General features: G+C 43.6%; 1 protein-coding gene across 1 annotated transcript in view; it reads right to left on the bottom strand.

The window, feature by feature from the left end:
- The window catches only part of RBM20 (RNA binding motif protein 20), a 51,916-nt gene that overhangs the window by 20,739 nt on the left and 5,149 nt on the right, over positions 1-26,028 (bottom strand). The window contains exons 2-5 of the mRNA XM_019471643.1: positions 3,931-5,116; positions 2,226-2,287; positions 1,978-2,069; positions 1,537-1,628 (exon numbers count right to left, since the gene is read on the bottom strand). Of these exons, the coding sequence (XP_019327188.1) occupies positions 1,537-1,628; positions 1,978-2,069; positions 2,226-2,287; positions 3,931-5,116 (1,432 nt within the window). The remainder of the gene's footprint in view (positions 1-1,536; positions 1,629-1,977; positions 2,070-2,225; positions 2,288-3,930; positions 5,117-26,028) is intronic.

The raw sequence follows: 26,028 nt of genomic DNA, 5'->3' as shown, positions 1-26,028 counted from the left end.
TTAAATGATAAATAGTGACAGATTCTAAGGAGAAATGATACTGGCATTAGCAGTAATTTAATTTGTTGCGAGGTTGACAGACATGATGAAAAGGAACATTCCTCCACACCCGCTGCTACTCCACCTCTGACCTTGGAGGCAGCCGTCATGAGCAGCTCTGCTCTTCGCTCCCGTGCACACACACTGTCTCTGACAGGCAGAAGCTAAAACCCCTTCAAGTAACCTCTGTCATAGCAAAACCACACAGTAGAAAATTGGTTGGATCCCCTTCAAGTAACCTCTGTCATAGCAAAATCACACAGTAGAAAATTGGTTGGTAATGGGTAAACAAATCTGGGTAATGTTTCTGTAAGCAATACCTGATGCAAACTGGAGTGGCACAGGGACACAACTCAGCCTGCCTTTCCAGAGTGTCTGAGACCACATCAGGATATATACACAAAGCTAAAAAGGTGAAAACTTGAACCCCTGGATTACTGCTGCTATTCCATGAATGCCCTAACATGAGTCCTTGATGCCTCCAGCTTTGATCGTAGCTTTCTGATATATGTTGAGCTTCATTTTAACCCTAACAACTTTGTATTTCCATTATGTATATGATTTGCTTTTATTTGCCTTTTTTTCCCTTGTTTTTCTTTTTTTTTTCCTCCTTTTAAAATCTTTCTGCTTTGTCAGTGTAAGAATTACTTTTAATATTACCTTTTTTTCCTGGCATTTTTTGATTATTGGGCTAGGAATTAAAGTGCACATTAGAGCAATAAAACTGGACCTGTGTTGAATGCAGGGGGGGGCTAATACACCTAAACCATGGAAGGCTGTACACCAAAGCAAACTTGCTGAAAGGTTACCAGTGGCAGCAGATTATATAAATAGTACACTAAAATAAACTAAGTACACCAAGCAAACTTGCTGAAAGGTTACCAGTGGCAGCAGATTTTGCTGAAAGGTTACCAGTGGCAGCAGATTACACTAAATAGTACACTAAAATAAACTAAGAAAAAGCTAATCCAGTATAATGAATTGATCTGGGACCCCCAGGCGAGTAATGGTTAGCGAAGCTGCAGCCACTATCTTTGCCACTATTGCTACCTGGGAGAAGGACTCCAGCATGGGGGGAGGCAGAGAGCAATTGCTACAAATAAATAACTGGAGAGATGGCAGGCTGCTTGCTGGGATCGATACTCAGAGTAAGTAAAAACTAATCCAAATCTTCATTCCAAGCTGAAGCTGACTGAGTCAAAAAGACTCAGAAAATGGGGAAAAAAGTTAATGGGATACACACAAAACCATTTAGCCCCCTCCCCAAATCTCTCTAACAAGCAAACAACTTTTAGCACTGGAAAAAAAAACTACAATCAAGTTCTGATTTGACCAAAATCAAAAGCGTAAGAGAGCTGCAGGGAAGTTGAAATAACAGACTGAATATTCAGATTATTGTCTAAAAGGAAGCCTTCACGGTTTTAATTCCAGTAAGTACACGTGGCTTCTACAAGAATCTCAACACAGAGATCAATTTGCTTAGGTACTCACTCTTACCCCTGATGGAGGAGAAGAAAATGTAGGACCTGGCTGGCCAAAGGATCTTGCTGATGTAGTGATAAAAGATGAGCCGACATTTGGTGGATAATCTAAATAATGGATTACACACATTTCATTAAAATCTTGACTCATATTAATTGCATTAGTGTGCTCAGTAAGCAATGCTCCATTTACATAATAATTAATTTCATAGTCTCTACACCAAATTATACACTGTTTCATTGTACTGTGAAAACAAGTCATTGTCTGAAAGAAAAATAAATTCATACTTTGAAAGGCACAGTATTGTCTTTTAGCCTTTCTGTGCACAACCTCTAAAGAGTTTTCCTTGGAAACTTGTATCACACTGCATTTAAAATGGCCACTTTTCCTCAGAGACTGACTTCCCTTTCAATTAAAAAGAAGTGGTTTTAACTATTTGCGCATACAACCATTCACCTTCGATACTAGATGGATTGAAAACTGCTGCATTATTTGGTGATAAATGCAATGTGCCATCTGCTGAGCTTAACACACATCGGATACCAGTGCTGGAAAAGAAAGAAAAGAGCTTTAGAAGCATGCATAATGTGCAATAAATATTAAACCATAATTATTAGACAGTAAATTCCCGGTGTAAAGCCACTGAAGTAAGGGATGCTCTGTTAGAAATTCAGTTGAAAGAGTGTCTCTAAAATAATACTTACTTATCTGAAAAAGCCATACATTTTTGGATGTGAAGACTTCCCTTAATGTGCTGATCCCAGTCCTACGTTGAAACAAAGAGATGATGAGCACAGGAAAAATCCTGAGACAAATTTACAAGAGATTGCTTTTTCATTCAGTTTACCTTATTCTAAAAATAATACTGAGATGCTGAAGATCAAACTGTGTGATGCTGGAGCCAAGCGCACCTTCATCCAATGCATTTACTGATTTGTTATTTGTAGGTTAACTTATCAGTTACTTTACAGAAGGAGAGCTTCTCTGTATTAGTTTTTAAATCCAGTATATTTCTATTAATTCAGTTACTTCACTCTAGCTGAAGAGCTCATCCTGCAAGGCGTTGAGTACCCTCAGCTCCTGCAATGTCCATAACGAAGGTGCTCAGCACACAGGGCAGCCAGGACAGCGCTTATTCATTTCAATAGATTCGCAAAATTTGTCAAAGTACATTTAGCTGTTTACACTTCTATGATCCAAATGAGGCAGTGTATTAAACACCAACAAACAGATCAACCGAAACTCACCGTAATGACATTTTCCCTGCCCTTTTAAAATGTTGAATGAAAAAAAGAAATGCTCAGCATGCCCTAGATGGGGGCTACTTCAGACCAGTCCTGTAGCTGCAGTAACCACAGCAAACCCTTTTGCAAGCAGCTGCTCGAAGAGTAAAAGGGAAACATGAAAGAGTAAATATATTCAAATATCTCAAAACCCCGGGGTGTGTAAGTATCAGGTATTATTTCATTTGCTGGCCATCTTCCTTCCTATACACATGCTGTTGTAATGTTTTTGTCAGGCTACCACCAGTGTGAAAACAGATGCCTTTGCGGTTAGGTGCCAGTCCCATGATACGACGGAAAAGGCCGTGAGGACTTGTTGAGTTGGGCTCACCAGGAGGCCAGAACAACACCAGCCAGCACCCATGTATGGCTGTGGAGCTCAGAGGCTTCTCCAAACCTGACCTATATAATATGACCTAGCACACAGGCTCTCTGGGCAACCGGGAAGCTTCTTCTAGAGGGTGAGGTTCAACTTGGAGCTCCCTTGGCAGTATGAGCAGAGAAGTGGGAGCGTGGTCTGCACTACACATGCTGAGCAGCTTCTTGCTTCCAGGCCAAAGTTGCTGGGGACCCCAACTCCTAAATTTTCCTTAGAGCTACTAGAAGGAGGAAGAGATCCCAACTGAGGAATTATTACAATCATGTTATCAAAATGCGCTGTTTTGTTTAAGCAAGCAGCTTCCACAAGGCTATTAGGGGGAAGCCTTTGGGATCAGAAACGCAAAGAGAAAGGGAAAGGCAGATGAAACCACAGATGTGTGATTACAATACCAGCTTGAGAAGCAGGGGATCGGCTTCAAGCTCCTCCTCCCCTTGCTTTGGGCCCATGAGATGAGCTGTGACCCCAGCCCAGATCTTGCATTTCTCCTGCCAGCGCCGTAATCTCACCACCTTTCACAGTGAGTTGTGAAACAAAACCAGACCTTGAAACCCCAGTAATTGCCATGAAACAGATGTATGACACCCTAAGCGAAACTATGGCCCTTTGTTTCCGCTTTTCTCAGGGCACCTCTGCGGCGATGGACGCTGGCGGCAAGGGGTGGCAGGAGCTGCTGGCCAGATCAATCACCAGGCAGCCTGTTCAAGGGTCCAAACCGTGCCCCGGAGGCACCTTAAAACCACTCACCTTCAGATCGAAGATTTTCTTGTCACACAGGGCGCAGACGTGGGGGAAGTGGAGGGGGGCCACACCGTGGAGGTCACCCAGCTGGTGTGGCGGCAGGGAGCGGGCGGGCAGGTCAGGCGCACCGCTGCTCCGCTCCTCCTTCTGCCTCATGCGAGGGCTGCTGAAGCTCTGCTTGCTGTGGTTGAGGCGGCCAAAGGCAGGGGGGGCGGCCGCGCTGAACTTTGTGTCAGGTGTCGGCTCTTCAGGGTTGTAGAGCTCGTTTCTTATTTCATACTGCTGCTGACTTGCTGACGGCCACAGGCTGTCGCCAGGCACGAGGTTAGGCTTGTTTTGGCTGGGGAAATTAGGGATGTTTTCCCACTGGTTGCTTGTACCGCTGCCATGCAAGACGGGGACGGGATCGCCTTTCAGATGGGAGCCCGCGTGCGGGTCGCTGGGGAAGGCCCGCGCTGCCCCATGCTGTGCTGCCGACGCCACCCCGTAGGCCTCCTTGGGAAAGGCCGCCGCCGCCTCGTGCTGCAGCTGGCTGGGAGCACCAAAGGGACCCTCATAGCGCGGCCCCACCGCTGAGGAGGCTGTGTGGGCCCCGCTGGCGAGGAAGCCATGCTGGCTGGGCTGGTCCCCCTCCGAGGCGTATGCCTGAGGGGCGGCATTGGTGGTGTTTTGCTTGTTGTACTCGTAAAAGCCCCCCGCGGCAGCGGAGGTGGAGGCACCCGCCTTGTTGAGACCCACCACCACAGATTGCTGGCTGGAGGTGGGAGCCATTACGCCTCCGAAGGGACTCATGACGATGGCGTTGGGGGTCTGGGCCTGGACGGGCCCCAGGCCACCCCCCGGTGCAGCTAAGGCCGGGGTCTGGGCGGGAAAGGCAATGCCACCGGAGGGGAACCTCGTGCCGGCAATACTGGGCCCCTGCGGTGGCCCTGCGGTGTGGCCCTGCGGGGTGTTCATCACAGTGGGGTGCCTCAGCTGGTTGAATAGTGGCTGGGACATGGCCACTTTGGAGAGCACCTGGTTGAGGACGGTGGCGGCAGCCGGGTTGTTGGTGACAGCAGTCTGAGCCAACTTCAGTCTGTGGAGCGTGAGCTGCGCCTGGAGCTGCGCCAGCTGCAGGCTCGCTGGCGAGGGGAGCAGGGGGCTCGGGGCGCCGACAGAGAACGGAGTCTTCTCCAGGAGCTTGGCAGCGCTGCAAAGGATCAGGATCTGGGTTAGCCGAATTTGCCCGACGTCTACCTGCGCTCACCTCCTTCTACAGTTTGGCATAGGATACACAGCTGCTTGTGGAGATTTAGCTTATCTAAACCCAGGGAAAGCAAGGTGGTGATTGACAATGCAACCATAACCCATCATCTTTCCTTCAACATCCACCACCACACCCTTTTCAATCAAAAAGTTACTAGGGAGAAAACTATGCCAAAGATCTCTCTTTAAAACCCCCATTATATCCCTCTGGATCAGGCCTTCAGCTCATTTTAAGTACCCCTAGGACTCACACCTCTAATGCAGGCCAGGAACAGTGGCAACACAAGCCCCAAATCTATTTTTTTTCCCCTCTTTTCTGCATTTTGTGCAACCTCTGGCCTCTCTGCTAAGACATCACCGCTCCTGACTGATTTTATGACACTACCATTACTCCCTTTTACCACAGAGCAGGGGGATATGAAGAAAAGGACATCAAATGGGACTGCAAAGCCAGCCCTGTAAGGTACTTTGCACCTAGCACATCTGGCTGCGTAAAGCAAGATGAAATATATCACATGTATTTTTTTAAATTGTTTACAGTTCTCATTTAATTAACCTGCATGGTAGCCTGTTCTGTAACAAAGCATATAGTTTCCCTGTTGTGCAGATGCAAATACAGAGGAGGAAAAAAAAGTGAATGATTTGCCAGAAGCTGGAGCAACTACGAACAAACCGTCCTGAAGAGTTTTCCCAGTTCACCTAGAATGTAAGGCAAAATTTCTGCACTGCCAGCTGGTGAAAATCAAGGTCTTTATTCTTTCTAGAAATTAGAGGGGCATTGAGTGTTCTCCTTCAAGTCTCGTACGTGGGATAAATAAATGATGACTAAATTGCCTGCTTGAATTCCAGAGTTGGGAAAATAGGATATGATATTTTCCTGGCTTTGGGAAGCACCTTTGGGACATCTCACCAGTTCACAGCACCACCACCAACCCCTCCCTCCCCCCACCCCATCAAACCCTGCAAACATAAAACAGGAAAAAAATCAAAATGGGTAAAGTCTAGCAAAGTTAAAAGCAAGAGAAATGTTATAATAGAAAATATTAGGCAGCACTAGCTTCCAGGCAGCTGCACCCACCCTGCTTTTACTGTCCCCCCTGCACCCTTCCAGGACGCCTCCTGCATCATCGGTGGCAGAGCCAGCCTGGTCCGCATGTACATGTACCATCCAGCGGCCACGCTCCCCCCGTATGTCACGCTGCCTACGCTTGGATACCATCAGCCATTTTCATGCCCCTACCAGAAAAATGTTAGCCATCTCTTTTTGCACCACCAGGAGCCTCTGCTCGCAGACGGCACAGCTACCCAGCGCATTACAAATGGCTGCTCATTCTGAAAATGAGAGCAGAGAGCACTCGAATAACAGGGATGTGGCCCAAAGCTCAATTAATTTATACTGTAAAAATGTACTGAGTTTCAATTTAGGCCTTTCAAAGCAGCAGGAGCTATGCATCAACCACCATGCAACCCTTACCATTAATAATTGGCCAATTTGCTAAACTGCATGGATGAAGTTGTAGTTAATGATAAATGTCTTGTCAGCGTGCTACATTTGAAAACCACAAATTAGGAAAACATCTGCTTAAATCCAAAGTATGACTAAGAGAAAATGAATGAGTTTCATATTTAACATTTAACTTCCACTAGCAACTGCAAGGCACATCTGTCTCCCAAAATACAAAATGCCATTTGGATAAGTACATCATTATGTAATGACGAGACACCCTGCCAGCACAAGCTGACACCAGTGCGCTTCAGAGCGGAGGTGCCTTTTGTTTTCCCGTGTGGTTTCCATCGCTTACTCTCTGACTTATACTTACAGTGCAGTTTGCTGTAATTTGATTACGGATGAGAGTCAGGGTGCAAGTACAGTCAAAACAACACGGAGGCCCTCAGAAACCCCAGCCCCTGAGATCCTGAGGACCCACAAAAGCTACTGAGGAGCCCTGTGGGGTGCGAGGGGCTCAGCGAGCAGAGGATCCCACACTGGCACGCACACTGTCATCACTGCCGGGGAACGTGGCACGACCCTGTGCCCGGGCTGTACTGTGCCACCAGCATCTGGAGTGTCCTGGCTTATGATGTGCTGCGTGGGACTGGCCACAGTCCTAACAACGGTTTCATTTTATAGCTGGTTATACCTTTTGTATGCTAAGTAAGCTGTAAAGCTCTTTTTAATAAAGCATGCAAATAAGAACTGCCTGGTGGTCTTAAAACAAAAAGAAAAGCCAGCAGCCAGCATATGACGTTTTCAGGCTCAGGAGCCGCAGATGACTTCTGTTCCCAGCAATCTGATTCCACCATGCTGCAAGCCTACACAGCAGTGCACACATCCCGACAGCTGCAGCCGCTTCCCAACTCTGGTGGCTACCTGCTGGACAGGGGCACGGGCTCCCTCTCTCCAGTGAAACCATCTCACTTGATGCTGCCGCAAGCCCTGAAGCTCCCTCAGCCTCCTCATATTTTGACCAACTTTGTAGCACTGTCTCTAAGAAATCCCCCAGCGTACCAGTAGTGCCCTGCCAGAGCACGCCCCGGCTGGGCATGCCCAGGGCGCTTGCTACTCCCCAGCTCTGCAATCATTTCTGGGCTCTGCAGCTGAGCATGGAGAAGGCAAGGACAGGAGTGCCCTGCACAGCTGCATGGTGGGCTGCCTCCAGCCAGCTCAGACCAACATCTGTCAGGCCCTGCTGCAGAGTGGGGCAGCACTCTGCTCCCTGCGCCTGCCGGCTTCACCCCTGGACTGCACGCCAGCAGTGGGGAGGGCTGGGGGGCAGCAGGGAGCCTTACCTGCAGAAAAACAAATGCTGTAAGGAGAAGCTGCAGCCTCCAAGCCACTTGCAGAGGGACAGACTTAGTGAGGAGGGTTGCTCCCATGCACCGATAGGTTTGGGAATGGCCACAGCTTCAAAATCCAGCTGTCTGTTATGAATTTCCAGATTTCAGGGTGTTTCAGGTTGCACGCTTTATCCTCCCACAGCAGAAACAGAATATTTTATCATCTAATCAAGGCAAAGAAGGAAGGGCATGTTCATGGGTCAGTGGGAAAAGCAGATATGCAGATGGTTGGTTGGGAGCTGTGTATAAAGCATCTTTTAGAGCGACACCCAAATTTGAGGATTTCTGTTCTGTTATGACATACAGGACATAAGAGACACACGGGACCAGTGTGCATAGCTTTGAAAATTTCTTTCCCTCTTTCTGTTCTACAATCATAATATTTATGTATTTGATAACATTTTGTAAATAATCCTGCTACAGATTTACTAAACTACTGGAAACTGCAAACACAAAATGAAGATAGCACTCAGCTAAGGCATTTTGTGGGGGCTGTTCGCCACTCACACACACACCTCTCCCAACCCAACTTGTCCTCAGGTTACCAAAACGCAGCTCCCGCCTGCTCGTGGGGGGTCTCTGCCGCAAGATGATTCAAAGCAGCTGAATGAAGCTCTCATTCTCCATTGAGCGCCCAGGGAATTAGCCTGCCTGAGCCAAAGTTAGCTCTATCCCTCCCAAAACATTCCCAATTATAAGGTCAGCGATGTAAAAAGTAAACAGTAGTTGTCCTCTTCGTTTATTTATTTAACATTAGTTGTACAGCTGGGCTACACCAGCAGTCTCTTTGCAGAACTAGGAAAGCCAGAAATGGTCTGTCTTTATGAAAAAAAGGACAGGCAGGAGTGCTGCCATACATTTTCCACGAAGAAAGCCATAAACCAAGCAAGTTTTTGCACAGCTCTGAAAGATAGGAGTTGAAGATATGCATCGACTATTGCAATACTCACAATGAGATTGCAAACACTGGCAAGGCTATATTGCTATAAATCAATTCAGCCCATCTGCAACACCTGTAATCCTTGTTATGCTTTTAGCATCCCAGAACAGTGAGCAACACACAGTGTCGGAGGTAAAGTATCTAGACGGCTGGATTATTTGAGTAATCCTGTCTACAAGAGTAATGAAAAGGCTGAACACAAAACATGTCTATCAGAGCAGACCGACAACCTGGAACTTGATTTTCAAATGACAAAATTAAGGTTTTTAAAATGCTGCCCAGCACCTTTCAAAATTAAGAAATAAATTAAAAAATCTGAACTAATAAAGTTATTATCTTAGCTGCAACTATTTATTTAGGAAGTATTTATACTCACAAATATTTGAAATGCTGCATAGGGTGTGAATTTGAATACTTAAAAAAAACCCCAAGACTAATTCATAGCGGTGCAGAATTTGTTTTCTTGCATTTTCCATGAATCTTGCACGTCTTCTAAGATTTTTGCATTCCCTCCACCATAACACATTTGCCTTTGCGTGTAATTACATCTACCTGTCAAAATCTTTGAAAGATAAATTTTTAATATTTTTTGTTCCAAAATGTGCACTTTTTTCTAAGCTGTCTGTATTACTGTGTTGATTTCAGAATTAAAATGGCCAAGGATATTAAGATACCCAAGTATCCTAGATGTATGACTACTCTGCATTAGCACAGTATTAGATGTGAGACCATATTTGCAATAGCATGCTGTTTTTTCATCCCTTAAAGCTGTTTCTGAATCAATTTTTCTAAAAGTTAGAAAACTTTAAATTTTTAATTCAGGACTCTTGAACACATCAAAGAACCATTTCCTAATTATCCAAGCACAATATCAATTATATTCTGTTATGCAGAAGTATGAACATCCCTTGCCTGTAATGTATCATTTATTCAAAACACATGGGGCTGCCTTCTCTAAATTCATCCAAAACAATTGCCGCTGTACTAAAAGAGCAAATAAAAAAAAATTTAAAATAAACAAATCAATTGTTATATAGATGAAGTTGATAAGATATTAGGGGTAAACGTAGTTTTCAAATAAAAATGCACCATTTGACAGTACTTCAGTGAGATTACATGTTTGTATGTGAGGACAGAATTCAGCCTCTTGAATTCAAGGGAACTGCAAAGCTGTATTTCAAACATTGGTAGAAGTAAAGACAAAGTTCAGCAATCTCAACAACATATATTAATTATTAGAATAATTATAATGATATTTTATGTTATGCTGTTTTGCTGATCCCATTAAGAATACAGGGTTTATGTTCATTTTTGCTTGTTGAATAAATCCAGCACTTTATGTCAATAAAGACCGGTGCATTGGTTAAAAAATGGACGCAGGAACTTCTTCCTATACTCTAGACTGCATCTGGCCAATACCAAATTACTGTTTTCTTTCTCTTCAGCTCCACAAGAAGTATTTTCTCTGAGTTTTAGTGAAATTACTTCCTTGGTCAGAAAAGCTTGGAAAGTCTGCTGAAAGGAGAAAGTCCCTCCACTTTATAATTTAAACTCTGAAATCATCTGCCGCCGAGCTTTTTTTTTTCTGAGTTCTGGTTAGTATTGATGAAAAAAAAGAGATTATGTTTCAGAGTAAGTTCAGCTAATGATGGGGAGCACTAAAAACCTTAAGCTACTTTAATACACTTATAAGCTGCAAGTAAACCCCTTCTTATCCCAAATAACGATTTCTAAAGCCCTCCATTATACTGTTGAGGGAGTAAAATAAAACATCAGCCAATGTACACATGTGCTTTGCCAAGTGAGTTTTGCATATGTTTGGCAATGGTAAACTCTATTATCTGGACAACGATCCAACCTAAGAGTTAGCTGGAAGATGAAATGTAAAATGTTATCACAGAGCTGCTAAACTCGAGGTTTACAAAGCTGATAGGAGTTAAGTGCCTGCCTCCTACCGAGAGTCTTTTTTGCTCATTTGAAACTTTCAGCCAAAATGTTCTCTGCCTTTGTTTATATGCAGAGAAGTGAGACAATTTCCACTGGGAAAGGGACAAGATAAAGGGGCAAACACAGGGACTACATCTTGGATAACGGTTGTGATCACAGAAGTAAAATTGGAAGTGATGTTAGGAGGATGGTTAGACCAACTCCTGAGGTGGGATCAAGCTGAACTCAACCACTCCTGACATACTTATTTAATCTCTTCTTAGGAACGTTCTTTGGTGGAGATTTCATGACCTCCAGGGACAATTAATTGCTCAACTCCCCTTAGTCTCATAAAGCTCCTCTTAAAGCCTATGGTGGCTCTCTGCTAACAGCATAAACCAGGCTTCCCGTGCACACCGAGAAGGGTTTCTCTTACCTTCCTGCAGCTGCTATCAAATCTTCTCTACAACCATCCCAGCTCCTTTCTCTGCACATTTTGTGTGTTGCGTTTGTTCGTAACGCCCAGTATGATTGCTCTTCTTCGTAACCCCGTGGTCCCCTGTTAACCCAGGCCCTTTCCTGAAGAGCTATTGCCCAGAGACGTTGGTTGGGAGGGATCTCTGGAGCTCAGCTGGTCTGACTTCCCACACAGGAAAGGCTAGCTCAGTCCTTTCTCCTTTTGACTGTCCAATGGACTTCCCATATCACCATTTCATATTGTCCTCATCAATATTGCATCCAGGTTATGCCAGATCCGGTTTGTCAGGATTACTCTGGATACCCATGCTGCTTCCAGAGCACTTGGAAACCTCTCTCCTCTTGGCACTAGCTGCAGATTTAACGGATGCTTTGTTCACCCAAGTCATCAATGAAAGTGTCAAATAGACTAAAGACGGTTCCCAAGACGGGAACTGCGATGCACCTTTCCATTTTCTCTCCAAACACCAGTAATTCAAGGACATCTTATTCACCTCACAGCTCTGCTTTGCGTGCTGAAGAGACCACACTCTTTCCTCCCTGACAGTCATTTCTGCTAAAAAAAGGCAACTGTCCTATTTGGAGTTGCAAGAATAAAAGGGTGGATCATCTCTGGTGAGACTGATTTCTTATTAACAACTCTTGCTCTATAGTTCTGGGAGAGCTGTTCTGGATTGTTGTTTAAAATCAGCTATATGTTCTGGTTTCTTTACACCAACATTTGTTTCTATTTGATTTAGCCACTTTCAAATGCTGAATCCAGTGCCACAGACAACAATCTGCATTTTCAGCCTGAGAACAACAAAACCAGGTACCACCGAAGTCCGCACTGGCCATCACACTTCCTCCCCGTGTTATTCAGTATACTTTTTACCCTGGAAATAATGTTTCTTATATTGTGTGGAACTCCAGATTGTATACTGGGCTTATTTCTGCTTTCCCTCATGCAGCGCATCTCGCCATAAATATTTAATTAGGCAAAGTTCAATTCCTTTCAAGTATGGGACGTAGTCTAGCGAACGTATCACCTAAACCCAAGGTTATAGGTAACTATTTTCAGAAGTTGGGAAAGTTATCGTTTTGTTCCATGACATTTAAACGTTGTTTGGTTTTGATGATGTGCCACAGTATGTCAAGGATGTCTCTGAGGATTAGTGTGCACACAGGAACATTGGTCTACATTTTAAATTTCAGTAGGCAGCCATATAAATTCCTTTAGCTATACTGCAACCACCTATCTGCAACTGCTTCCCAAGGAAACGTAATTCTTTATTTACTGCAGTTAAAGAAATGTATTTAAAAAACTGTATGTTATATGTATGCTAAAACTGTCAGAAAAAGCTGTAGCACCAGATCAGTGCCCTCCGTAACATGTTGCAAAGATCTAAATCAGCACAGAAATCGTGCCACAGTTTTACGGAGCTTTCAGGGCATGCCGCGATGGTCTGGCAGTGCCACGCTGCCCACACCTGCCTCCCCCCGCACCACTCCTGCAACAGCTCTTATCATCTAGGCTTCAAATACCCTTTATGGTGCAAAGCCCCCAGGCCAGATTATCCCTGCCAACCAGCGTCCCAGCAGGGCTCCTCTAAGAAGGGATGTTGGGGGTCCCCAATAACCTTGTCGCCCCGACAGCCATGGAACCCCTGCAGGCAACAGCGCCGCTGTGTCCAGAGCCCCCTCCTGCTCCTGCCCCTGCCCCTGCTCCAGGCGGCGAAGGGCACAGGCCCAGGGGCTTGCCCGGAGACAGAGAGCATTTTGGGAGGGGAAGAGCAGGGAAAAGGTGTGGATGGTCATGTAAATCCATAGGGTAAGCGAAGAGGCCGAGACAGGGATTAGCGTTGGCAGAGCAAGGTAACCCCAGCGGGAACGGGGTGAGCGGCTCCAGCAAACACACCCCTGCTTTGGGGACAGCATCCGCTGCTCTGCCACACGGCTCGGTGCTCCCAGCACTGCTCCCAGCCTCCCCTCGAAAATAAAAGAAATCTGGGGAGAAACGATCTGGAAAGATTATTATAACTTAAGGAAAAAAAGAAAATGCAGCCTTTAAGAAAAAAACAAGTTAGAAACCCTTCAAAGGCTTTTTACAGGAGCATATAGACAAATGCCCAACTGAAAAATAATCCTTGGCATCTAGTACTTACTAGAAAAGATATTACAGTAATATCTCACCGCACCTTCTGCTAATGTGTTTTCTGCATGGTATTGTTAACCACTACAAAAATAATAAGTTTGAGTGTATCGATATCTTGCACTGCCTGGAGGCACAGCTGTTTTCATTTGTGTATTGAAAGGAGGAAGCATAATGTGGTAGGCAGATAATTCCTCATTTGAATAAACCATTTCTATTTCACAGTAATATAAGACAATACAAAAGGCCTTTTACAAAGGTAGTATCTTCAGTTTGTAGACAGGAAAATGACATATAACTGTGGAAAGGGTAAAGTACTAAGAAGTACTTTTATTTCTAAGTAGCTACATTTGTGCTCAAAGAAAGGATTGCCATTTGTGGAAAACAACCAAAAATATTAAACACACCTTTTTTATCCTTTTATTTTTAAATATTAGTCCCAATGACATATTTGAAGAGTTTAATGAAAAAGCATATTAGTAAATTAAGTCTCTAGGAGAACACCAGTCAGCATTCATAATGGTAATGGCACAGGCTACAGAAATCGCGTGCAAACCTGAGCTCTTCTGTTTGCACCCCAGGTCAGCCGAAAAGCGACAGCTCGCAACTAAAAGTCACCCAGGAGCATCACAATCATTTCATAATTAATGTAGTATTGCCACCTCCTCTAAAAGCTGTTTAAATGCTGTGTGTTACCAACTACCATAGCACAGGAGTGCATGAGGAGAAACGCTAGAATAGCTCCTATCTAAAGTGGCCAATATGATTTCCTTTCTCTTTACCGCTAATATTTAAAAGTAGGCAATTTAAAGTAATAATTTTTTTTTAAAAAAGAAAAGAAAGTTTCATTTATTTTTTAATCAGATTTCTGATTAGAAAACCAGAACCTCTGCAGATTTCCTAAGATATATATTACATAACTATATACTTAGGCCTATTTTTCAGTTTTCCATTTATGTATATTTTAAAAGCACATAAATGTCATTAATTCCTATTGTTTACATACCCTGATGCATTACTGGTATACATAAATTATACACAAATCTTATGAAGCCCAGATCTAATTCAGCTGTTACTGGTGTGCTGCAAAGCCTTTTCTGAGTTCACTGTAGCAAGAGCAATGCTCCTGTATCCTTTTTCAGTTATATTTAATTTAAACATAAAACATCAAAGAAGATTGCTCTCTTTTAACGATCTCTTTGAAATCACCCTTTAATACTAGGCCATAATATTTGTACTGTTACATGGAAGTAGTATGCAGTGTATTTTGGCCTAGAAGCTTTCATTATCTATTCTGCAACGAATGTTGCTCACTTTTTTCTTTAATGCATCCCAATTTCTATGCTAAAGAAATTTTAATGTGAATCTTGAAAGATATAAAGGAGGTTTTATTTATTTTTCTTACGTTAAAGGGCAACAGTTGGTATGAATCAGACCTGAGCGTGTTCCTTCTGGCAGAAAACAGCCTGTGCCAGAACTGCTGGAACTCTTTGGCTTTGAGAAGTTTAATTTATTGTCTTGAATAATAAACTGCCATTCAATCAACCTTGTGAAACAAAACATAAAACAGGCCAGTGCTTAAATCTTGAACAGGGACCAAAAGAGTTTTCCACAAAGGAAACAAAATCGGGAGAGGCATTTTATATTAAATAACGTCAATTATTTCATTCTCCCTTTTTGTCTGCCTTCAGTATTAATTAGGAGTAATTGACAGTTAATACACTCCAAGCTCTGCACGGTAAAATTGGTTAGTATACTAAGACGGAAAATAAGAATCAGTTTTTGATGAAAAATATCAGGTTCCAGAGCACTGCATGTGGCAGCTGTGAGGAAGGAAACAGTGTGAAGATATTAACCCGTCCACGACACTCAGCTGGCATTTGCCCAGTCCTGCTGACAAAACTCTCAATGCAGGCAGCCGGCCACTACCTTTTTGGTTAAGCAGTGCATTGTTTCCTCTTAATTTTTGCTTGCTGGTTTTGTCCATTTTTACTATAATGCACATGCTCTGCTCAGTATCTGTAGTCTGTATGTCTAAGTAGCTTATACAACTAAGGAAAAATAGGTTGTAATTCATTCCGCTGGCCTGCATAGTAGATGTTACACCTTGTCTTACTGATGCATCTTTTAATCTCAAAACACTCTGGGACTCAGATTCAGTTTTCTGTGTGAAAAGATGTCTAAGTAAGTTGTGACCGCTATTGGTTTTTTTTTTTAATTATAATTATTTTCTTTAAAATGATCTTGTTTATTTCCCAGGCTTTACTGCTGAAAATAAAAAGCTGTCTTGAAGTACAAAGTATCAGTTATTAAAACAAACAAACAAACAAACAAAATTAATAATGTTGCTCTGATTCTTTCTTTTTTTTTATTCCAAGGAACTCTATTCATAGTCTAACAAAAGCATTTCCAAATTCAACCGTCTTTGAAATATTTTGGTATTTTGACGTCTTTCACATTTTGCAAATAATTCTGTGCCCACTGGTTGTAAACGACATTAATATAATTCTGGTTTGTGTCTACTCACACAGACTATGAGGCTTATTACAGGGCAAATCAATAGGATACAATTCAGTATGGAATGTCTTTTCAAGTATAAAAGCCCTGGTATTATAAAGAAGCTAAGCATTATAAGAAGCTACTGCACAAACCAGATCGTATCGTTAACTTGAAATCCCAGTTAGCTGCTACTGCCAGAGCTGTGCACGCCTGCCTTTTCCCTTCGCTACAGAAAGAGCTGTACTTTAAAACTGAATTTTAAAGATTGCTAAGATACTCCACTTGGCAGATTGGCGTCCCTCCTTGCTGGAGACGGGGGAGACGGGCGTTTCAGCGCGACGGTGGGAGGGCACGGGTGGCACAACGCGATCCTACCTTCCTGCAACATATAGGGCTGCTGGGAGCAGCGAGCTGGTGCAGAGGAAGCGCGGCCAGGAGCCAATGTCAGCGTTGTGCACGTGCCTCCCGATAACATCCCGCTGACATTCTACCTGCTCCCTGCGCCCCAACTATTTACAAGCTTCCTTCCAGAAAGTCACAACTTTAGGAATGAAAAAAAACCCACCCCACCCCAAATGGAGGACTGGAAGGCAGATCACGTGGCTGCCGGGAGCCGGTCTTGCTGCATTACACTCAGCAAGTGTGGATGGCAAACAATATCGGTTGATGTTTATGCCTTATGTTCTCGGTCTCTTCACGTATCAGCACCAAAATCGTGTTTCTGCACAGTGTAACGCCATGCGATTCTACCGGGGAGAGGGTCACAGTCTAATTAGGCGAACCGTGGAAAAAATGCGACACGCTAACGAAGACTGAGAGGGACTGACTTTTACAGAGCTAGCCCTTGCTCTGGAAGGAAACAAGCATTACCCAGCTAAAATTTTAACAAATTCTTAAAACGCGCACTCAAATGCATTGTGTTTTAACCCCTTCACAATTTGTCCGTGTTCAGACTTGCTGCCTCCCAAGGACAGTTGAGGTTTTGAGGAAAGACACTGTTGTTATTTGGGCTAATGTTATTGCTAAAGTCAGCTATCTGCCTTCTCAGAAACGGTCAACAGAAAGGAAATTCATCGTCCAGCGCTAATCCACTGCCCCAAATGCGTACGAGTGCTGACCTGCGCCACAGGCTCTGCTGGGACTCTAAAGCAAGGGCAAGAGGCAATGCAAAACCTGCACATCCTTAACGCGGTATTTGACGAGTTATCTCAGCAGGTCTCCCCTGGTTGATGATCCATCCCCGTTAAACTAAAGCTTTTCAAAACCAAGTTTTGCACCTTCCTAGGCCGAAATATTTTATTCTTTACACCTGGATGTCAAAATTGTTGATCTTTCCCATATGTCACATTACTCAAAAATTAACATAAGATGCAAAAAATGCTATTTTCCTGTCCCTGCTTCTAACATACCACAGTCTATAGGTCAATTAAGAAATAAATGAGCTGTTCTCCCACATCCAAAGATCAAAATAAGCCAAATATTCCTATTTTTGCCTAGAGTACATTAGCTCCTTCAGCACATCTGACCACTCTCCTTACAGCTGTTCAGCTGGCCACTCGACTAACCTCCTGGGACACAGCAAGAGCTTGTTAAACTTTCTTTTTGCAATTAACAGCATTAGTCTGGAAATCTTCCAGAGTAGCTGTGGCATTCTATACGTGACATGATCCTTCTATGGAAGATGCTGTTTCCAAAATTACTTTGCACTAAGGCGAACCACAAACTAAATCAGCCTGTGAATACACACCTCTTACCTTTAAAAAAAATCGTAACTCTGCAATACTTCAAACAAAGCGGAGCCCGGAGGGGTCTCCATCCAGGTTTTCTAATTTTCTTTCTTGCCTTCTTTCTTTCTTTACATGCCACATCAGAGCGCTCTCCCCACCTCTCCAAAGGAGAAAACTACTGTTCAAGTTTCTGGCTTTTCTCCAAATAAAAAAGCCCTATCTTTAAGAGATGGCAAAGACTGTGACTGAAAAGGGAAAGGCGCCTAACAGGTGGTCCAAGGGTGTTCCTTCACACATGCAACTCCCATCAGGAAACAGCAGAAAATTCAGGGGAAGAAGGAATTAGTAAAACCTACGGGGCTTTTCTACAGCCTGTCGCATCTCCCCCCGGCACAGACGCCCTCACGCTCTCCTCTGCATCTGCGTTACATTAAACAGGATGAAGAAACACAAACCAACTTTCACTTGAATCTGAACTCTCCATTTCATGTCATCCTCAGGACAATCACGTGAAACACATGGTCAGTTCAGCCTGGAAACCGCACTGGGACCTTTCTGGCCAGGAGCAGAGCTAATCCTCACCGCTGCCCACATATGGTTTGTGACTGAATGCTGCAGGTTCCTCCCTGCCTGCAGCTGCTGGCCCAGTCGGCGGCACGGGCAGGGCCGGCCAACTGGGCTGTGTCAGCAGATGGACTTGCATTTTTTCCACCGAGTCAGAGCGGGCCAATGATGAAGGAAAGTGAGGTGAGTAACACGGGCGATTTGATTCCAGAAAACGCTACCTAGCACGCAGGCTGCACGCTTGCTGATCTCTGGAGAGGGAAAAGATTCACTCTCTCAGCTTTGCAGTTTTCCCTAACCTGCATTTTCATCTGTCATCAGATACTTGTGTTTCGCTTCACACCCAGGGAAAGAACTTGCCCCAAAACAACAGCATTCCAGGCAATCTGGCAAATCTCATCCCTGTGGCATGTCCTCGCCTCATCTATCTGCTGAGCTGGGAAAAAAGAAAGAAAGAAAAAGAAAGAAACCAGCAGCTAGTCCTTTCCCCACACCCCCCTGAGGAAAGACCTGCCATTCAGAATAAATCAGTTAACATTCGCTATAATGCGCTTTTCCAGGCTTTTTTGCTACCTTAATTAAAAGTGATCAAAAATAAATGTTACTTTTGAAAGTTAATCCACTTCAGAGAGGGACGGTGAAGCCTCTCAACTGGTTAAATTTCAGCTGGGAGCCTCTTCATTGTTTTCAGATAGGAACGACGTGCTAGTCTCAATACCCACCTTGTAGGCACATGCAAGGTCTGATGCCCTCTGCTAAGGTCATATGATGCTTCCAGGGGCTGGTGAGACTAGAAAGGTTCACTGGCAGTCTTTGAGTATTAGTGGGGGTAAGGAAAAAAATAATCATTCAGACCACTTGTATCATGAAAAAAAAAAAGCAAAGATGAATTAATGCAGCTGATAACAAATTTTAACTGAGCAGTTGGCACACGTGGAGAGAAATCACTGAGTCGAAGACAGTAATATATCTGATGAGGAGCTCTAAGTCCTGTGGTGCAGCTTTTCAGGAAATTTTGCTCTCTAATACTCTACTTGGGGATTGTTTAGGCATGACTTTATAATTCAGAGGTCAATCTTTTCATATAAATTGCCTAGCATAACCTCTGGACTCTCGTATCTCTTAATGCATTTTAAAATCTCTTTTTATTATAACAAGCACAAAAAATTTCAGATTCTGCCCCTATCTCTGGAGCTTCTGGATCATAGTAATACTGTTACAAAAAACCATCAGTATGCCATTTGGAGAACATCCTGAAAAGTCAGATGCATCAATGCAAACCAAGCAGGGATGTGACGGATCAATTTGAATATTTAAACAGCAGAATTAAAAAAAGAAATGGACAGAGATCTCCAGATATGGGAGCATCCCCACTCAGAGAAGATTATTGAATAAACGACACACCCTGATGTCTGGATGGAACATGAGCCTGAAAATCTCCTGGCATAAACCACCGTCTACAGGGTGGGGGTTGGAAGAAGCTTATCTCCATATTCCACAAAAATGAGCTTTATAGTCATGCTTTCTATAATACCCTAAGAAATGAGACGCTGGCAGACAGACAGTTGTGGTTGGATCTGCTGTAAGAATTTCCGTATTTCTATAACAATCAAATAAGTTCTTTTAAATGAGTTTGCTACATCCATCTCAACTTTTATAATGACATACAGAGTAAAACACAGCAGTGTTTTCTTCCCTCAAGAAAGAAGAGAGAAAGAAGCTGTCTTCGCTGTTCGTGCAGAAAACTTCACATGTATTTTCTCTGCTTTTACTCACAGCCAGTCACTCCTCCTGAGCTCTCATCCCACTCCGTGTAGTAATATTCAAACAAATGATTAAAAAAAATCCAGCTACAATTCTTTCTGCAGCCAGCATTACAGCCTGATTTGGCAAGGACAGCAAACGAGTTTCCTTACTGGGACTGAAATCAGACAACTTCATCTACAGCTTCTTTATGACAGACAGGAAAACTGAATGTCTGTCTTACATGTCTATATCTCAACTAATAAATTAAAGACCAGAAATACTCCACAGAACTGTGATTCCAAAATTTTTGGGTGCCTGGACATCGACATTTTGGGAGGACCACTAGCAAACCCATTCAAAGTTCATCAATACTTTCACATGACATCAAGAAACAGTGACAAACCTTATCATAGTCTTCTAGGATTATGGGTGCAACTGCTGTTAGATTTAAAACAGGCCCATATCAGCACTTCTGAATTTTTTTTTTAGTTGCTCGGGTGTCTGTAGAGAGTAAGGCTTCAGAGACTGGCAGCATCAAATCTAACTGTCGATACAAACTATCCAGAGACTACAGCCTAGTGCTGCTGCCAGGGTCAGGCACTTCTGCTCCCTGGCATCAGACCTGCTGGGATGAGCTCTAAAACCTGGTTTGGGGAGGGTCAAAACACTCTCTGAGTGTCACGGGATGAGACATTCATGTTACACCTAAGATCAGACTCAATTGTTTAATGGTCCTTTCTAGTCAAGAAAACCTCTACTGAGCTGAGGTGACAAGAAAGCACAAACCTCCGAATGCCCAGAAGGAAGCGTGCAGGATTTGCTCGTGTCCACCATCCACGCTTGCTCTGTAGCTGGTTCAACTACTGCGTTAATCAAATACTTTAAGACAAGTATTTTAGCTCCGTAGAAAATATGATTTAGCAGAGAAAATAGTTAGATTTTAAACAGGGCCAGTGAATCCCCAGTCGCCCATGTGTGCAACGTGGGCTGAAGACCTTTCACTGCAGAGAAATGCTGGCCTCCCGCATTACCGCCGGACGGTTCCAATCTACAGGCAGAGGACCTGCTTTAATGTTGGTTTTCCTACTTTTCTGTCATTCCTACTGGGTTTTGTATTGTAGTCCACAATGAATGCAGTGGTTCATTATCACACAGGGAAACAATGTGGTGGATGGGACAGCAGCTGAAGATAGTGTAAGTGTTAAGCACAAGTATAAAGAGATCTTGAGCAGTTTCCATACGTGCTTTGTTTTTGAATTACCTAATCGGATTATCTAAAATCCTCCAGCAAAACAGATCAGTCTTGAAGTCTCTCATCAGATTTAGTAAGCCTTCAGTCAGGTCTTCTGGCTGCGACTTGGTCTCTGTGTGGTCTCTGTGTCAGCAGTACTCTCAGATGCTTTTACCCTCTGATTTGTCTATTGAAGGCAAAGCTGGTATCTCCATTCCTGGAGTGGGTTCCTTTGCATCATTGGAGCTTGAAAGAGAATAATTCACACAGTAAGCTCTGCTGCCAACTCCAGCATTAGTATATGGATAACTTAAAGAGGGCTACCTAGATGTCATTGATGAAAACTCGGTAACAAAGTATTTAGTTGGGTTTTGTCCCATTTGGCCGTACAGCTGGAAAAGAAGGACATGGTCAGCCAGGCTTTCACCAATACAGGATGGTGTTTACTGCAAGACTTCTTGTACCTGCTCAGCTATTTTCACCTAATACAACACACAGGCTTTGTACAAAGTAAGAGTAAGTATTGCAGAGCTATCATTAATTTGCAGCACAGGAAAGATTCATGAATTTTCTCCTCTAGGAATGAGCGTGGCTCAATACATGGGGCTACAACAGCCCAGCTCTTCAGTAGCTTTGTTGGGAGCGCACAGAGGTACATGAAAAAGCTCGTTCCGTGTCTTGTACGTTGGTCTCGGGGGGTGTGATGGAGACAGCCAGGCCTAAGTGCCATCTGCCACATTACATGTGAGCATCACACTCTGCTGCCCCTCGGCATGCCTGGCTGGATTAGCCAATGTCAACAAGATAGTTACACCCTTCCCTATATGGGCACATGTGGGGCGTCCAACTCCATACGCACCACGGGGGAGGGACTGGGGGGACGGGATGGACAAAGCACATACTCGAGGCCTTGGGAAGCAACGCCAATCATTTTGACTCTTGAAATGGGATCCGAGTCCCTGGGAACAGAGCCAGCACCTTTCCCTGGGGCAGTGTCAGACATGCTGAGTAGATTTTGTCCTGAATAGAAGTCTCCCAATAGCAAGGCATAAGACAGCCCAGAGCTTCAGGGCTGCCAGCCTTTTTGGTTCCTCATCTCTCATTCTCTCTAGGGTTTGCACAGCTGGCGTGGTGAGTACTGTGGCACTTGAGCATCAGAAAGTGACGCTGAGGAGGAAAGGCTCAATGATCTGCCCAGTTTGGAGCATCTCCAGGTTCTGTATGTGGTGCATTTATCACCAGCACCACGAAGGCAGGAGGCAGTAGGGAACTGTCAACATGAATGCAAGCAGGGTGGTTAGTTAGAATATATGTTCTTCCATCTGATACGTACACCTTAAGAAAAGAGATACTAAAGTATTTTCACATAAAGCAGCTTAATGTAAATGTGAAACGCTGCATGAAAATCACAGGAATAAGCCTGAGATTTAAATATCAATGCTAACATATAGGATGAGCCATTTTAATAACATCTCCATTCTGCTTCTCCCCAGGAAAACATGCTGATACAGGCTGGGAAATCTGAGGAGCCGCTCATGTGATGCAGACTTCTGACATTCCCCCAGACGTGACTAAGCTTAAACAAGTGGTGTTATCTGGTGCATTTGAAAGCAAGATGGGAACAACGTGATCGTGGGGCTTTTTTTGGTACCATACAAAATGTTCCCGTTTGGATGGGGTTTGTGAAGTGAAGGATACCACGAACAAGTTAAAATTTGCCTGTGGCTTTCATAGTCTTGCCAGCCTGAATTTAGAAGAGAGTGCTGAGAGTTAACATGAACGTAAAGAACAGTAGTTCTGTGAAAATGCCTATAATTGAGCTGACACCATATACCACAACAAAAATAACTACAATTCCTATTACAGAAAACACAACCTTATCTAGAAATAGAGCCTAAAGCGGGCACTCTCAGTCAGTTTTGCAAGTTTTACATCATTACAAATACATTGATATTTAAAGTCTGCTGCTTCCAAATGTAGAATTAAATAGTGGGTCATCACAAATACTATTTTCCAATTATGAAGCTGAACACATAAGTGAGCTTTGTATTAACTGAAAAGTGAATAAAAGGAAAATGAAAATAAATGTATGATGTGAAGCCTAGACGCTGTTACTCTGGTGCGTGTGCACAGCTCAGGAACACCAAGCTCAAACAGCACTTAAGCCCCTGTGCAAGCACACCCTAAAGGCTCACAGTGCACCGCCCAGAGCTCCTGCACAGCAGTTTCTCTTATCCTTAGCATGTGATTAATTTTGTTCTACATTCATAGGGACTTAAAAAAAAAAATTCTTGAGATTACAAATTAAGACTTTTGCTTTTGAAGAAATTAGAGCCAAAAGGTCACCATCCGGGTTAAAAACAGAAGACCAGGTCTAAGCTCTGGGCATCGGAATAATTCCTTTAACAACAACAAAGCAATGACACCAGCTGACTCTTTAGTTCCAAGTCCTTCAAAAAAACCTCACCTGTCTTGGTAGTAATTGCAGGGGTAGTAACTACCTTCCTATATCTGATATAATCAGAAAGTTCATTATTTTCTTATTGGTGGACTATGGTTGGTTGGGTTTTCTTGGTATTTCACTGCATTTAGACCATAAAATCAGAGGAAGCCCTCTCGCTTCCTGGTTGAACTTATGCATGGAAAAGAAGAACTTCAGGTTCAAAGCCTTACCTGCAACTACAAACCTGTTGTAATGCATTATATCTTTTCATTAGTTACAACTGTTTTTTAAAAGATTTCTCAAAACATATATGGTGTGGAGTTAAACACAGCCTCTTCAAATACAAACGGATGTATTTTTTCCATATAAAGAAACCTGTCATTTCTAATCTTTCCTACCTAGACTTTTGCATTTAGTTCAGCAACTAATTGAGATGCTCGCTGGCTGATACTGCCACCCAATGGCTTTTTAGTCATTAACAGCTTAAAAAAAAACAAACAAAAAAACCCAGCAGATGTAATGTGGAACCAGTTCTGCTGCTGCTATGCGAACAGAAAGTGCCTGGGTAGGACACTTCCACTAAAGAGATCTTATGAAAAATGACTATATAAAATACACATTAAAAATACACATTTGAGGAAGGTGGAAATGGAGTAAGTTCTCAGAATTTCAGCTGAATATTCTTACTATCATCTCCAGCAATAAACACGGGTGAGCGACTCACTCGTGCGGACACCAGCTCCTGCAGCCAGTACTCAGCCAGGCACTTCTGAAGATGTTCCCCCACTGCAGAAGGGATAAACAGCTGCTTTCTCCTTCCCCTTGCACCCCAGTCCCTGATCAGTAACAGGAACTGCCTCCAGGCAATTTTTTTCCCAGACATTTAAGAACCAACCCAGATTTTCAGGGGGAGAAACTCAGCACTCAGTTTACACAGCAAGAAAATACTTATTCCCAGGTGCTGTGACAGGCGCTGGGTGTCGGATGGGAAAAGCTGTGGATAGTACCCCCCGAAAACTCTGCTGGCAGCTGTAAGCCTACCTGACATAAAGCAAATACCGACTGGCCCTGGCGAGTTTTTAATTCACGGGAGGGAGAAGGATCCAGCAAGTTATCTTGTGATCTCTGAAAATATATCTATGTAAAGAAAGCAAAAGGGCCTTCAAGAAGAGAAGCAAAAGGAATTAAAAGGCCAAGACTGAGGAGAAATAGAAAACTCTGGCTCCATTCCTGCAGTCAAGTCCACGAGAGATTTCTTTGCCCATGGGTAGAGGGGACCCCATGGGGGAGAAAGCACTATAAAGCTTCCTGCGAGGAAGGAGCCGGGGGGTTGTCATAGCCAACCTGGAGCATGCCTTGAGCTTGCCTTTGCGTAACAGCGGTTTTTCCCTTCTTGTTTCCCTCTCCAGCCCCAAGCAGTCCTAAAATGTCCCCCCATCTCAGATTGCGACAGCCTGACCGCGTTTGTCGGCACTATTTCCCGTGCAGCCAGGGAGGGCAGTACGGCTGCACTACGGCCCTCACCAAGACAAACACCAGCCTTGAACTGCTCCTGACTCCCAGCCAAACACCAGTGCCCATCAGCAACATGGGACAAAACCCAGTGAGTTATGGGGAAACCTGTAGGGAGCTGGACTCCAACAAGAAAAACAAGTGATTATGTTTTTCTACGAAAGGCCACAAAGGGCTACGTGCAGCAGAAACATGATTCTGCATTATTATACATGCTACAAGGTCCCAATGATTTTACTTTAATGTAATAATTTAATTCACGAAGTACTGTCCAGTAACCAATTCTTTTTGTCATTTTGTTGTTAACAAACAAACCTGATCCTGCTTTATTTTCTCACTCTACATACGGTTATGATGACAAACATTTTCATATGTGCATTTGCTGTGTCAGAAGTAGTAAAATAATTCCCTTCAATATAGCAGCAAATTATTTTTTGCATGCAAGTTATAAGTAGTAAAAATATTTTCCTTTTGGAAAAAATTTTAAAGTACTTTATTCTGTACTCACAGCAGTTTAAGACATCCACAAGGAAAACACTGAGATAAGAGGGGGCTACAACTGGTCTTACTGCTGTGTGTGTGTGCAAGGCATCCTTCTCCCCAAACTGGTACTCGGTGAGTGAAGATGGAACAACCACTAGATGGGGATGTCTGGCTTCAGAATATAACAAAGCCAAGAGAAGCCTCAGTCACGCTCTGTGATAAAGCTTTTTCAGAGTATTAAGAAAAAGAAGAAAACAGGAAAAAAAGAGGGGAAAGGGGAAAGAAAAGGGGGGAGAAAAGGGGGAAGAAAAGGGGAGGGAAGGGGGGAAAAGGGGAGAA

Source organism: Aptenodytes forsteri, unplaced genomic scaffold (genome assembly GCF_000699145.1).
Source record: "Aptenodytes forsteri isolate BGI_AS27 unplaced genomic scaffold, ASM69914v1 Scaffold15, whole genome shotgun sequence".
Taxonomy (NCBI): domain Eukaryota; kingdom Metazoa; phylum Chordata; class Aves; order Sphenisciformes; family Spheniscidae; genus Aptenodytes; species Aptenodytes forsteri.
Note: the sequence above shows the minus strand (reverse complement) of the source record. Positions and strands in the feature narration are given on the sequence as shown.